Below are 15,626 nucleotides of genomic sequence, written 5' to 3'. Positions count from 1 at the left end.
GTATATACTTGCATTGGTCAGCATAGACACACAGATAAGCTCTCATTGTATATATACTGTAGTTATACCAGCTGTCTCTGTTTAGGGAGTTCTGTGCTTAAAACATGTTGTGTTCCCTATTAAAAAATTATTTGTTTCTGTTTGAAGTAGAGCTAGTTAATAGCTTAGGTAGGGTGCCATGAACAGCTGCTTTCAGAGGCACTAATGTACCCAGCAGTAGTCAGACTAAAGACATTTTTGCTAAATGGGTTATGGGATCCATTATCCAGAAACCCATTATTCAGAAAGTTCTAAATTAAGGGAAGGCCATCTCCCATAGACCCATTTATAAAGAAATAATTCAATTTTTTTAAAATAATTTCCTTTTTCTCTATAATAATAAAACAGTACCTTGTACTTGATCCCAAACTAAGTTGTAATTATTCTTTATAGGCGGCAAAACAATCCTGTTTAAATGTTGTTTTTGTAGATATGAAGTATGGAAAACAAAATTACAGAATGACCACTTTTGGAAAATTCCAGGTCCCTTGTGTTCACTCAGCACTGTAATGTGGCTTTATATGCATGGAGTTTCTTTGGGTACAGTACAGTTGCTGTGCTGAGGTTCCCTGAGGCTGTTCTGGCAAGAAGTTTTCCCATGTAAATATAGTTCCATTAATACCTCCATGTATTCCTGTAAGCCCATATGAGAGTAAGAAATCCAGGCAGTTTGAATCAGTATCTACCCATTACCAAAACATTATCCTGAAGGCAGTTCAAAAAGTATTTGCAAGTTCATGGGAGTTAGCTGATCTGCTGATAATACCTCTGTGTATTGGTTCATGCTGTAACAGAGCTTTGGAACAGGATCATAGGAAATGCAAAATGTCTTTTGGTGAGCTTTCATGTGGAAGTAAGTGTAAAGAATCACTCAGACGTGCCTTCTGGGCCAGGCATCAGTACACCATGTGCAACAGAGGCACTGATTACAAGTACTACTGAGGTGGGAAACCAGCCAGAAACAATAAGGTCTGTGTCATGTGCACACTATGCCCATTGTTGTGCAATATTGTACAGTAAATACAGTCATAAATACAGTAGGTATTCATGTATTCAGAAAAACTCTAATACAGAGACAAGTTGCATAAATGAGAGCGCTGGCTGTGCCAAACAGTAAGTGCCAACACCAGCTCATTATACTGCAGTAACTGTGCTGCATTTATTCTTTACAACAATAGATATCTGGGGAATAAAAAATGAAATACATGCTAATAAATTTGACTTGTTCAGGCCCACAGTTGCCTTGCTTCATATAATTACATTGTAGCAATTCCATTTAACAAAACTTTTCTGTTGTTAACCGGCCATGCCCTGGCTAATGATTGCCAGTCTACATGCCACTTCCCTGTTGCACACAGTTCACTCACTGCAATATATAAAGGCTCATTCAAGTGAAGTGTCCAAAGTGCAATTTAAGGACCAAGTCTCCATTTTTTCTACCCACAATGCAGCACTTTTCAACACAATTTCAGCATAATTGCAGCCATAAGTTGGTTGTGCGGTGGCACAGTTGTGGACATTATTCCATACTCAAACTCCTGGATCTCTGCGGAAAAACGACATAAATACTAAGATGGGAAGTGGGAATTCTAGCTCCTGAGAAGTATGGGTGTGCGAAATGCTGTTTCCAGAGTTATTGGTGGATAGGAATAAATAGAGAGGAAAGATGTATTTTATGTCTAAAAGGGAGGTGCGTACCTTATTGCTGAATGCACATATTTGCTTGTGCATCCTGGGAATCATATTGTGTCACTCAACCCATTCATTTTACTGTAACAAATCAGACTGTAGGCTGCAGATTTCTTTTAATGATATGCATTGAGTGTGCTGGTGCAAGCGTTGCCTCTTTATAGTGATTGTAAGTTTTCCTATTCTCCTCAAATGATCAGCTTGTTTGCATATGGTAGATATGACACATAGCGCCATCTCTGCTAATGTTAGTAAAGAAGTGACTGGTGGAAAAGAACATTCTTTCTAATTATTGACACCATTATGCCAGAGAAAATATCTTTTCCAGATCCTGTTTTCTCTCCCTCCCTACTTTTATGTTCTGCGCAGATTTGGGCAGTGTGGGGCCCGTCCCATTCAGCTTCACTGCTTTCCAGCTTTTCTCAAGGGATGGTCTGCAGATTTTTTTGTCTTCCTTCTGTTCAAGACTGCAAATGGTCAGCACTGATTTAGAATGTTTTGCCTGTTCTTCATTCCTCGGATTTCTAAGATCAAAGGATAGTCCCTGCCACATCATTTATGAAGATGGAATTGATTTGTGAATGAAACATCTGCCTGTGATTTGTCCTCAGCAATTTGTTTTCAAGCAATAAACATAACTTTTCGTTAAAGAAGCCCTTGAACAAGAATTAGAGCAATCAGGTCAGGAGCCTACATACCGCTTAAATGGGTTATAAATCACCCATAAAACTGTCCCACTGCACCTCCTACTTGTCTGATGGAGATGACCATAAACTTGATTACAGATGCAAGGAAGTTTACCAATGAGAATGCTGCTGAGCGGCTCATTACAGGTGCAAGATAATTCTCCAAATAAAACAATGCTTACCAGCTCTATGTCAGTCATCTTGCTGTTATCTTACATATGGAGATTACTGTGTTATTCTGTCTTTATGATGTCCAGTTCAGTAGCAAGAATGAAAAACGGAGGATTTTTCTGTATTTTAATAAAGCCACGGGACCTGGTGAGGTGGGCAAGTTCAATAAGCAATATTGCTTTAAACATACAATCTTGGTTTTTGGTAATGTAGAAGGAAAGCTGCGCATCCAAAAATGAAAACAGCAGAGAAGGGAAAAAAAAGGTCAGGTTTAACATCACCTGATGTGTTTCAGAAGAGACATAGCAAGCAGTAAATTGAGTCTTACCAATTTTATGGACACCATATTGTGATCAAGCCCCACTAAATATCACTAATCCCCCCTTAAAATATGGTAACAGCCGTAGTGCATGCTGGCGTTTGATCCTTGCATAAGCACACTTAGTACCTATCAGTCCAGGGAGCATAACAATTGTAAGTAACCACTTACAATCTGCACAACACAGGGAATTGACTTCAGAGCATGGAGTTATTGAGGGACACTTTGAGGTAGGGAATGTTTAATGTTTTAGGACTGCTGTGTGGATTAAAGCAATGGGCACGGTTTTGCTCAAGGCTGTTGTTGCTCTTTCTAAATTCGCAAAGGTGTCATTCCTGTGAGATATATGATTACTTTAGCTTGTAACATGCCAGGATAATACAAAACTGTCTCTATTCTGAATGTTGTTTGACCCTTGCATTCTGCCATTAGACAATGCCTGTGACACATTGTATACAGCTCACAATCACTCCTTAATCTGATTTTTAATCTTGGCTCCTCTGACTAGAACACACTACATCTCTTATCAAACATATCCTAAACTCGGAACTGGAACACACTGCATCTCTTATCAAACATATCCTAAACTTGGAACTGGAACACACTGCATCTCTTATCAAACATATCCTAAACTCGGAACTGGAACACACTGCATCTCTTATCAAACATATCCTAAACTTGGAACTGGAACACACTGCATCTCTTATCAAACATATCCTAAACTCGGAACTGGAACACACTACATCTCTTATCAAACATATCCTAAACTTGGAACTGGAACACACTACATCTCTAATCAAACATATCCTAAACTTGGAACTGGAACACACTACATCTCTAATCAAACATATCCTAAACTCGGAACTGGAACACACTACATCTCTTATCAAACATATCCTAAACTCGGAACTGGAACACACTACATCTCTTATCAAACATATCCTAAACTTGGAACTGGAACACACTACATCTCTTATCAAACATATCCTAAACTTGGAACTGGAACACACTACATCCCCTTTCTAACATCCTAAATTTGCCCCTGCAATAGTTGGAGAAACCCCTAAAACTGCTAAATGGGGAGCGCTGTGAGAGTCCAGCATCCAGTCCTGGCATGTTTTTCTACATTATCAGAAATGATCTGAATTCAGGGGAAGAGAGACCCCCATGCCAGATGGCTTCCCAGGCAGCACTGTATGAGAGAAGTTACTGAAAAAAATGAGGCCAGTGATTAAAATAAATAGAGGCCTCGCTTGCTTACATTTGCAGAACAACAGCTTTAAACCATGGGGTGCCACAAAGATCTCACTAGGCTGCAGAGGAGGAGTGTGCAGCTTAACAATAGCACCACCTGCCATAACAACTCCCCCCATGCCTGACTTTGTTTGTATCGGCTTAAAGGACCATCATCAAAAAGTACATTTTTTACATTTGAAGTTTGTATCTATAATAAATGTCCTGCTTGAGCCATGAATGGCAATTGACACTAGTTTATATTCTTGTTTAAGAACTAAACCCATTGTATTTCACAGAGCTTATCTGTAATCTACTAAGTAACCTGTGCCTTTTCCCCCATGGCTACACAGCAGGGTATTTATATAAACAATTGTAGTGTTTTTAAAGCAAACACACCAGGTTTGCCAGTGCAGGGCAACATTATTTTGTACTTCGCTATAAGTTTGGGTGTTATTTCCCTTTAATCAGACTAAAACTGTAGATTTGTGCATATAAAATACATGATTCACAGCTAATACATAAGCCACAAATAACCTGGAAACAATATCCATATTATAAGTACTTGCTTATGTCACCAGTTATAATTGGTTGCTTTTTTATGTTTATTTTTATTGGTTTTCAAGTACTAAGGAGGAGGGGGAGGGTTTCCCTGCCTGGGAGCTCTATATGGGTCAATGCTTGTTAAACCACAATTAAATCACTTTGCATTGTACATATTTCACATTTTATGTAGCCATCAGATTGTATCCATCTGATATAATCAGTCCAAGGTTTCCATATTTTGTCAAATTTGCTGTGGTATCCCTTAAGTGAGTGATTTTAATTACTCTTTTAGCCACATCCTCTTTGTGGGTATTTTAGAGCCCATCCACCACACAATGATACATCTTTTTGCATAATAAAATAAATATCTGGCAAGTGGACTCTGGAATTGGTCCATAATGGCTTTATAAAAAAACACCAAGTAGACAGCAATGTGGGGACAAAGGGAGGGAGGGTATGGTGTTTGGAGAAGTATGATGTGATAGATGTCCAAAAGTGCTGAATTGGGGGACATAGTCAAGTCATGTGGAGAAAATCTGCCTGACTTGTATAGCAGTTGCTGTTCTCTTTCCTGCCAAATACAAGCAATTTTTTGGCATTTAATATATCTGGTGCAGGAATTTGTACTGTATTAGTGTATTATGGGAGGAATAATTGGTTCTTAGTAATGCTGCTTGTGTGATGCACTGTATAACTTACTGGGTCTTGTGTTCAGGGCCACCATTAGTAATACTGCCTAGTTAGAGGAGGACAGTGCCTCTCACGGGACCCAGGCTATTAGTCCACTGATCACCGGTGGCCAATATGTAGATAGGGGCCCAATTTTAAAAACAAAATTTCAGACTTATAGAGGCCCTCTGCACTCACCCATTCTCAAAATATATGGGGCGTTAAAGCATGCCTCCCAACTGTCCCAATTTTCGCAGGACAGTCCTTCTTTTAACAGCTCAGCCCGCAGTCCCGGATTCTTACTGAAAAGTCCCTCATTGCTCTTTAATCTCCTACACTGAAGCTAAAAAAGATACAAACTCAATTAAAAAGTAGCTTTTGGCAGAGAGCCCAGAAATCTTAACAAGTTACTGTATACCTGTATACCACTTATATACAATGTTTCTCAGACTTAATTAAATAAGTGGTTTTTTGGCAGAGAGCCTAGAAAGTTAACAAGCCACACCTGCACTTAGATACAGTTGTAACTAATAAGCTAAACAGGTCTCTTGGGGGAACTGAGACTTGCAGCTTAAAGGGCAATTTCACCTGCATTAGCAAAATTGTAATAACACATAAAACAAGACCCCAGAAATGTGTTCAAACTTTAAATAACCTGCCAATGCTCTCAGCGTTAGAAAAAAAAATAAAAAAGTAAAAGGGCCACTGTAAAAGCTACTTTATACGTGTTAAATCAGTCCTTCTTCTGTCTGCCTGGCCTGTTTTCTGAAGGAATGGGAGTGGCCTATTTTGAACCTGACGCACTGAGAACTTCCTATATGCTTACATCATCATGTCCAGGCTTTGCCCTTACCTTTTTCCTATTGGACCAGTTCATTGGTTGCTTGTGCATTCGAGTTGTATAACTTGAAACAGTTGTGGTTTAATTTCTTCCTTACAATGGGATAGGCAAACAGACTCAGCATATAACAAATCATACTGTTACGTTAGATTTGCAGGAGACACAGCCAATAAGAGTTAAGTTTACAGCCAGTACTATGTGTGACATCATATAAAAAGTAAAAAGCAACTGTAGTGTTTACAGGGGTCACTGGGCCCCTCCCACCTGTCCCTTGAAAAAAGTAAGGTGCAGGTAAAACTTGCTTGTGGCAACCATTACAGCTCCTGATAGGACGTGCCCATGTGTTTCGCATCACTTCCGCCCGCGCGTGCGCACACATGATTTTACAGGCTGCTAGAGGACTTTCAGTAGAGGGTTACTTTGCATGCGCACCCACTCATTTTTAAGATATATATATATGTACCCCCTGCTATAAGTAGGGTTGCCACCCAGCTGGTATTACCGGCCTAGCCAGTAAAATACCAGCCTGGGTTGGTGCCTGTATTTCAAATTTACTAGCAATGTACTTGTAATAACTAGTTCTCTGACCCTGACCCACCTCTGATCCGCCTCCGATCCACCCCGCCTGCCAATGGTTCCCTCTCGCAGCTCACCCCTCTACCCCATGCTACTCACTATATTTACTTGATGTGCTGCTGATGTCATGACCCTACCCCCAAAGTCATTGACTCGCCTTCTTACAGAACATGTCCCCAGGGTCAGACAGAGGTGTGTGAGGCCCACTAGGGCTGCTACCCCAGGGCCCCCCACACCCCCTCAGAGACCCCAACCACCACTCACCCAATGCCAGCCCCTCCCCCCCACCACAGTAGTGCATACCGTATACTTTGGGGAGTGGCAGGCAAGGATTGGGTCTGGGTCGATGGGGCCTACTGGATTTTTTCCCGGTGCCCCTTTGGCCCGGTGCATGTCCCTGCCCTGCATTCAATGAGACAAAAGTGCCCGCCCTAGCCACAGTTAAAAAAATATATATATTATACATATACTTTTTTTGTATACATTATAGTTTGAGCCTATGTAGGATATAAGTCATTATTTCAGACTAGAATATAGATACACTATTGATGCATGATTAGAATTCCCAAACACTGTATAACAAATTGCACAATTTTGTTCTTATTTGTGCATCTTTTCCTTTTTTGTGTTACATTTCCCTAGGTATATCATACAGTTACAAAAATATGTTTACATTACTAGTCAATGATTTGTATTTTAAAGGCTTTTGCTGCCACCATGTGGATACAAGTTAGAATGCAATACTAAAGAGTAGACAAATATTTGGGCACATTTACCAAGTGCAGGAATGGGTGCAAAATGCAAAACACCAGTGTAAACTGCCAGATTTTTTACACTTGCTCCCTGCCCTTTAAAGGAGAAGGAAAGGCATTTTGGCATTTTATTGCCAATAGATTAGCCACATTAGTGCAAGCTTCAACGCTATATTTATTCTGCAGAAAGCTTTACCATACCTGAGTAAACAGCCATAGAATCTCCCTCTGTTTGGTCTGATTTCACTTTCAGGGCGACTATTCTCCCTTGTCGTGGGTGACTAATCTCCCCGAAATGCCATCCCACCGGCGCGAATGTAAATCAGCAGTGGGATGGCATACGCGGCGTTCTGTAAGTGCTTATGGCTGTATTTACATAGACCTTTCTGATAAAGCTTACTTAGTTTTTACATTTCCTTCTCCTTTATTGAATGGGGCAGGTCTCTGCATCTTGTCCTGCGAATTTACCTATGCCTAAAGGTCCCCATACACGTTAAGATTCGCTCGCTTAGCGAGATCGCCAAGTGAGCGGATCTTCACCCGATATCCCCACTTATGGGTGGCCGATATTGGGGAACGTGTAGGATAAATTCGATCGTTTGGCCCTGGGCTACAATCGGCCCGTGCATGGGGGACCTTTAGTCCGGAAGCCCTGTGCTTATTACAATTACCCATGACAAGTAACTGTTACTAAGTTGGGTCTTTGCCCTAAGGAGCCGCAGTGGGAGAGGGGCCCTCACTGCATTCTGAGGTGTAGAGCATAGATATCCCCCTGCTGCAAGTGATTTGAGTATGCGCACTGGTGGATAAGCTCTTTAGATATAGGTTGTATTGAAATATTTAACATGAAAATATTTTGCCCTTGACTTTTTCAGAAAGAGATGACTGCACATATGTGTCAGTAAAGATGGACCACATGGAATATGGAACGCAGCTCTAGATTCCAACATTATGTGCTTAGTTCCACCGTGTCAGTGGGAAAGTGCCCAGGATTCCAAAGGAGCATCAGGATTCAGTAAAGGCTGTTGCACAGAGGCCCTGCAGTCTGCACACGCTCTGCCTTCTGCTGCTGGCGCATTCCCGTGGAACGTTTGCTTGAGAGCCGCCTAATTAATAGACTGTTCATGGACATTTTATTAACCATGTTAACCAGAGGAAATAACATGCCTGACGCATCACTGGATTTCACATGAAATGGTGAAACACTTGTAATAATATTTTTCTAATGAATTTTTAGGATTGTTACAATTTTTTGCTAACCCTGGTAATATAGACAGATCCTAATTTTTTTCAGGATTTTATTTTTTCAGTTTCTAGGTTTCAGCATAAAAGCGGTAACGATTACACCTCCTTAATAACAAATTCAGCACACAAAACTGCCGGCCTGATGGATGTAAATATAAAGATGGTCAAGTATATGTGTCATAGGGCTGCTGTATATACCTGTGGGTACTGCAACCGTACGTGTATGCAGGTTCAGGTTCAGACTGAAAATGATTCATGTTACCACACATACTGTATCTGTACATGTATTATCCTCTTCATACATGACATAGAAATTGTTACAATTAGAGTTATACTAAAATATTGCAAATATTACTTATCCAGAAACAGGCTAAACCAAATTTTATAGGATAATAAAATAATGGAAATGGCTAAAATGCTGTTTTTATATGCTGAACTTTCTGTCCCAGTCTGTAAGTCCCACAGCCCTACAATAGTAATAATCCAGGCCTTGTACGGCCTACTTAGCAGGTAGGTGTACCCCCACTCGCCCCCTAACTTACAAGTTGTTTGGATGCACAAGTTAGGGAATGTCAGGATGCTTTTTGATTAGGGGCTGAGAGCAGCATACCTGGGGGTGCAAGTGATTCCTCTGAGCACTAAGGGGTACAAAAGCTCTAGAACTTGTGCCCCTGGGTTAAGTAAATGAGCCCTCTAATGTGTAGCATTTCTAGTCTCTGTTGTTTAAACAAACAAGAATGATATATTAGCATTAATAAAAAAAAGCAATATAATAATTTAGGTATGAAATGATTGGTAAGATTATTTAACCCTGGTAAGCGTGCTAAATCTACTGGTAAAAATCAATTTAATCCTATTGATGATCTAATATTAAGAACTATCACACTCTCCTGGGGTTGGCTATATAAGATAAGATTGGTGCAGCCATTCTTGTGTTGTGGCATTGGAATAAAGTAAATGGTTTCAATGTACTAATTCTTCAATAAAATTACTTTAAAAAAGAAAAGGGGGTGTTTTTAAATTATACTAAAACTTGACTTTCAATGTAGTAACATAACAGCAGAGCAAGTGTTGATCCCCACTCCATGAAACTAAATAGAGAGCTCAGTACCGCCTTCTGTCTGTTTGTTCTTCTCATCCCCAAAGCAGTAAAGTTATTTTTATTTATTTACCTTGAACAAGATTGTAAATAATTCTGATTTTGGTACCAATTTTAATGACAAGCAAATTTGGGCTTGTGATTTTTATAGAGCACCATGTCTCTAACGAGTGGCTACATTGTGTTTAATCTATAGAATGTAACTTTAGGGAGATGCCGTGTTATTAGCAAAAACTAACACTGCTCACAAGGGGGATAAAAGGCTGATGAAAAGTATTACTGCGCAGTGTGATATCAATAAAATCCAACTGAGAACATCATGTGCCTGTGTGAAATTGCTTTTATCACTTCTATCACCATTGTGATATGAATGGAATGATATATCATTTACTTTAATGGCAACAGTCATGTCCAAGTCCATCTGATTTTTGTTTTTTTTACAGGGGATAGTTAGAAAAGGCTATCAATTATGAACTATGCTAATTCTTTCAACTTTCTTTCTATGAAATTCGAGCTGAGATCTGCCATGATTGGGTGGAGATGTAACTTTCTTTACATGGATTGGTATTGTGGGTTGGGCCATATTTCTATGTATGTGCCTGAGGTCCTGTGCCTAGGGCAGCAGCTTTAGAGGGTTGGCCCTTAAGTGCCTATAGGATAAATTAAACATTTATAAGGAAAAAAAAAATCTCCCCAGCCATAAATGGAGACTGGTAAATCCAGAGGCGCGCAGTTAGTGGGGTACCTGGCCCAAAGTAATGTGGTGCTAGGGGAGAGACATCATGTGCAGGTCTCAGGCTTGGGGTTGGGGGGCAGTATTTAGCTCTGGTGGCACTGGGCCTAAATACAGCCCTGACTGAGGGAGTTATAGTCACCAAATTACTTTATATTTTGTAGGCATGATCTCTAACAGAAGGCTACCCAGCAATTACTATTTACATAAGCTAGTGGGCTAGTATATCCTAGAGATCCATTAATCAAAGTGCCTTTCATAGATTAAATTATCTGTGTGTAGATGATCATCCAGCAAAATGAGCACATAGTTAACTCCTCAAATGTTCCTGTCAATATCATTGCAACTAATTTAATTGACTTATGGCAATACACATATGTGGTGGGTTTAACTGTGCTTTTTAAGCCACCAAGGAGTTTCATGAGCTTATAAAGACATGAGGCTGCGGGCCGAGTGCGGTTATACAGGTCATGAGGTGACTTTGTATATCCTTATATATTACAACAGGGGGTACCTTATTTATTATAATACAGAAGTTTCAGTGAATCAAGTAATAGAAATGGCATCACTATGCACCGATTAATCACTATAAGGGCACTTATAAGAATCTAATTTACTGAATATTCATTGCTCATGTGCATTATAGGAGGATATACACGTGCACCACAAATCCCTGAGCTTACAGGCACCCAGTGAAGCAGGTATGTTTACCTTACTAAAGTTTCAGCTAAAAGCCCAACTCCCCAGGGGTATTTAGATGCCTTTGCACTTCCAAGTTGTAATAGTGCTAGAGTGACCTTGAACCACTTTCTGGTAAGTACTACAGCACCAGGCTCCTAATCCAGTGGCATTTTCACTCCTAAATGACAGGGAATTAATTCGGAAATGCAGGACACTCAAACATTCAAAATCAAACATTTATTAGCATAATACCCAATGCGTTTAAAAAGTGGAGGTATTAGTCAGTGGCACAGAAAAATGCTAAATGACAGGCATATTACATGTTTAGGACAGATATTTCCTACCTTGCTTTGTATATGCTGAAATTCAGCTGTAAAACAGTTCTTCTCTTTCTGCATCATTTGAAATCCTGGCAGGGGAGGAGGGACTTAAACACAAATGATACAAATTGTAACAATTTCACCACAGCTTACAGACAGCTTGCAGGAACTACATAAACCAACAATGCATTGTACTGCAACATTCCTTTTTCTTAGTGACATCATGAGTTCAGGGAATTGTGGGATATGGAGTATGCAGGTTGAAGGCAGGCTAATAGTCAACTACTGTTCCTTTTTTTTTATGTCTCAAAGTCAGCTAGATCAGCAGGAGAACGGGACCAGGCTTAGGTAATTGTTCCAAACAATATTATTACATTTAATATGTAAATCCTGTATATTTTTTAATTGACGTATATTACAAAGTTGCTGAAAATTATGTTTACTTTTCAGTTGAGTTCCTCTTTAATGGAGAAAATGACTTCCTCTCTTGCCAACTATTTATAATGGCATGGCAACCATGGGCAACCTATCTACATATGCATAACAGATTATAAGAAATGTATACCTAAACTGTGTTGAACTCTACCTTTCTTGTGCTTTTTTTCTTTTCTTTTTCTTCGGACTGGGGGGTGCAGGGCCCACCGGGGTTCCCGCCCCAGGGGCCCTGCAGGTGCCCCTGCTGGCCGCGTCCCCTAAACCCCCTCGCAGGGGCCCCCCTAACCCCCCGCAGGGTCCCCCACCCGGCGGTTGGGCAGAGGGAGTGCAGCAGGTGTCAGGTCTGGGCCGCCGGGGCCCACCGGGATTTTTCCCGGTGTCCTGGCGGCCCAGCCTGACCCTGTATACAGAAGTAAAATATGGGGAACTCTTGGGACAAACCACCATGTATTAAAGGACAAGGAAAGGCAAAATCACTTGGGGGTGCCAAAATGTTAGGCACCCCCAAGTGACTTTAATCGCTTACCTTGTACCCCGGGCCAGTGCCTAGCATCACTGGATATAAATCCAGTGTTGGTGAGTTGATAATCCCAATATAACTGAGGTTAACTTTACATTTATGCAGATAGCTGAATAGAACACTCCATACTTCACATCCAAGTAAACTGATCAAAGCTTGTTTTATGGGTGACAATACACATACACCCGAGAGGGACATTCGAGTCTCATTAATAAATGTATTAAAGGAGAAGGAAAGGCAAAGTCTATTGGGGGTGCCAAAATGTTAGGTTTAATCGCTTACCTTGTACCCCGGGCTGGTGCCCCTGTTAGGAGAAAACAGCACCAGCCCAGGGTACCTGTAGCGATCGCTTCCGGCTTCGTTTTCTAAGGACTAAACGACAGGCGCATGCGCCGACTTCTCTATTAATTTCGTCTTTTTCACTCTATTGTGCATGCGCGCGCACCCGAACCAGGAAGGAGGAAGCGCTGGCAGTTACCCTGGGCTGGTGCTGTTCTCTCCGAGCAGGGGCACCAGCCCAAATGCATTTGTTAAATTGCTCCAAATGCATTTGGTTTTAAGTTTGGCAAAAAGATCTTTTGATTTCCTCTGATCACAAACCCTTAGCTATTCTTGATGACTCACGCATTGCCCATCCATATATTTTTTGGGGGGGATCACTGATCTACATCATATTAAAGGTTAACTCAAAGGTGAACAACCCCTTTAAGATCAGCTCATTTGGTAAGGTTTTCAAATGATTACATCTTTGCCTGATTTGGCTTTCTTTGCCTTTCTCCTGTGAGGGGGGGGGGGGGGGTCCTGTGCAAAGGCCTTAATTAAGCTGGCCCGCTGGAAAGTACAATGGTGGTAGTAACATAATGCTAAGCCAGATATCTATTTAGGCAGATTTGGTAATCCTAATGCACTTGCATAGGCACCTATCATGATCTCATTGTTGGTCAAACAACAAGATCAGCCAATTTGGCCAAGCATGTAGGTTGCCAAATCAGGCAAATATCCAATCATTTGGCAACCTTACCAAATAAGCTGATCTTAAAGGGGTTGTTCACCTTTGAGTTAACCTTTAAAATAACGTAGATCAGTAAACCACAAACAGTGGCTCAGGAGAACCTTGTGTAGGCTGCCAATCAATATAGGGTCTACCAAATAGCCAATCATAGATCTTATTTGGTACCCCCAGGACCTTTTTTTATATTTGTGTTGCTCCCTAACTCTTCTGACCTTTTAATTTAGCTCACAGATAAAAAGGCTGGGGACCACTAGTGTAGAAAGTAATATTCTAAGACAATTTAAAATTGGTTTTCATATTTTATTATTCATTATGTTTTTTTAACAGCAGCTCTTTTGGAATATCAACGGTTATATGAATGCTAGGGTTTAAATTAACTTAGATCCAAGGAGTTGAACAAGAGACAGGAATAGGAACATAGGGCCTAAATAGCAGAATAAGTAATACAAAAGTAACAAGAGCAAAAAACTGTATCCTCACAGAGCAAGTTTTTTTGGCTGCTGTGGTCAGTGACCCTCATTGGAAAGTTGTAGAGAGTCAGAAAAAGAAGGCAAAGAATTACAAATATTGGAACCAATTGAAAATCTGCTTAGATCTGGCCATTCTGTAATATATTAAAATTTAGTTAACAGGAGAAACCCCCTTTAATATGTATAGCCAGCTTTAATCTCTACAAGAGCTTGAAGAATTTGTGTTGGTAAATTTCTGTGTATAATGTGCCCTCCAGCATTCACTAACAATTCATCAAGTAAATGTCTTGTATTTTGGATCCACTTGGTATTAAAAAAATAGCCTTATCACCAGCTAATTAGCGTGAAAGGTTTTTAGAAGGTAATATTATAAGAGGCAGTGTTTGTCTTTCAGCAAAACTGATAAAGATTAAGTACGTTGTTAGGGGCCGAGCATTACCTTGGGATAGAATCCCTAGCTGCTGTAGCTTTCTATATATAGATGGAGGCTGCATACTCTTCTGGTTCTTCCTTTCATAGCTGCCCCCTGTAAATATTTGTTAGAAATCCCAAACACATTTTATTGTAAGCACGGTTTCTGCTAAAATTACTTGGAACTTCAATCAAGATTGGGATCGCTACAACCTACCATGCATAATACAAGCAGAGGACCGCCAGTCTGCGTGCAGATCATTTCTCTCACAGTTCTGGTATCTTTCGGACTGTATAGTATTACCAAAGGGATATCATTCGGCCTGTTCAACTGGTGGTATGTACTTGGTGGGGCATGCATGGTGGCTTCAGCTTTTGCATTCTTCCGTATCTATGAAGTTTGTATCATTGTTGCACACAAAGAGTCAGCTTCGGAGCTTAGTGCAAGTCCATAAATGTGACTTTTAGTACGTCACTCATGGAAGAAAAGCATATTTGGAACTGTGTTTTTTTTTTTTTTTTTTTTCCAAAGTGGATTGTTGATGAAGGAAAGGCATATTGGCAACAATGTGAGACTTCCTGAAGGAACAACATACTGCGAACAAAGTGACAAAAAGTACATATTCATTTCATTCCTCATTAAAACCAGCCTGATTTGCACAATAGTGGATTCTGTGCACATCTAATTCATTCTTGAGAATCTTTTCACGGTTCCCTGTGGAACTGACTTTCTGCTCTGCCATGCATTCAAACGGAAACCCTGCATTACAAATGTTGGACCCTTATTATGTACCATACCTTTCCTGCTTACGCTTGCATGATTAACATTTTCCTGCTCACCATTACTCTATGTTATTGTACAATCTTTTTAATGTTTGTTATTGATTAATGATATATAAATGAAAAACATTCTGTATATGTATGGGATCATTTATCCAGAAACCTGTTATTTAGCAAGCTCCAATTTACGGGAAGGCCATCTCCCATAGACTCCACTTTAATGAAATAATTTAATGTTTTAAAAACGATTTCCTTTTTCTCTGTAATAAAACAGTACCTTGTACTTAATAGCAACTAAGATATAATTAATACTTATTGGAGGCAAAGCAATCCCAAGCATTCTGGATAACAGGTCCCATACCTTCACATATTAAACACTATTTATCTTACAAGTGTGTA

The 15,626-nt window shown here is 40.1% G+C and overlaps 1 protein-coding gene across 2 annotated transcripts in view; it reads left to right on the top strand.

Annotated features, from left to right (window-relative positions):
- The window catches only part of mob3b (MOB kinase activator 3B), a 59,883-nt gene extending 49,698 nt beyond the window's left edge, over positions 1–10,185 (top strand). Inside the window, exon 4 of one of the 2 annotated variants that reach the window (XM_012962535.3) lies at positions 8,397–10,185. In XM_012962535.3, coding sequence (XP_012817989.1) covers positions 8,397–8,426 — 30 coding nt within the window. In that variant the 3' untranslated portion in view covers positions 8,427–10,185. 2 annotated transcript variants of the gene reach the window in all.
- Positions 10,186–15,626: the final 5,441 nt, after the last annotated feature.

Source organism: Xenopus tropicalis, chromosome 1 (assembly GCF_000004195.4).
Source record: "Xenopus tropicalis strain Nigerian chromosome 1, UCB_Xtro_10.0, whole genome shotgun sequence".
Taxonomy (NCBI): domain Eukaryota; kingdom Metazoa; phylum Chordata; class Amphibia; order Anura; family Pipidae; genus Xenopus; species Xenopus tropicalis.
The sequence above is the reverse complement of the archived record's forward strand: the minus strand, read 5'-3'. Positions and strand labels throughout refer to the sequence as shown.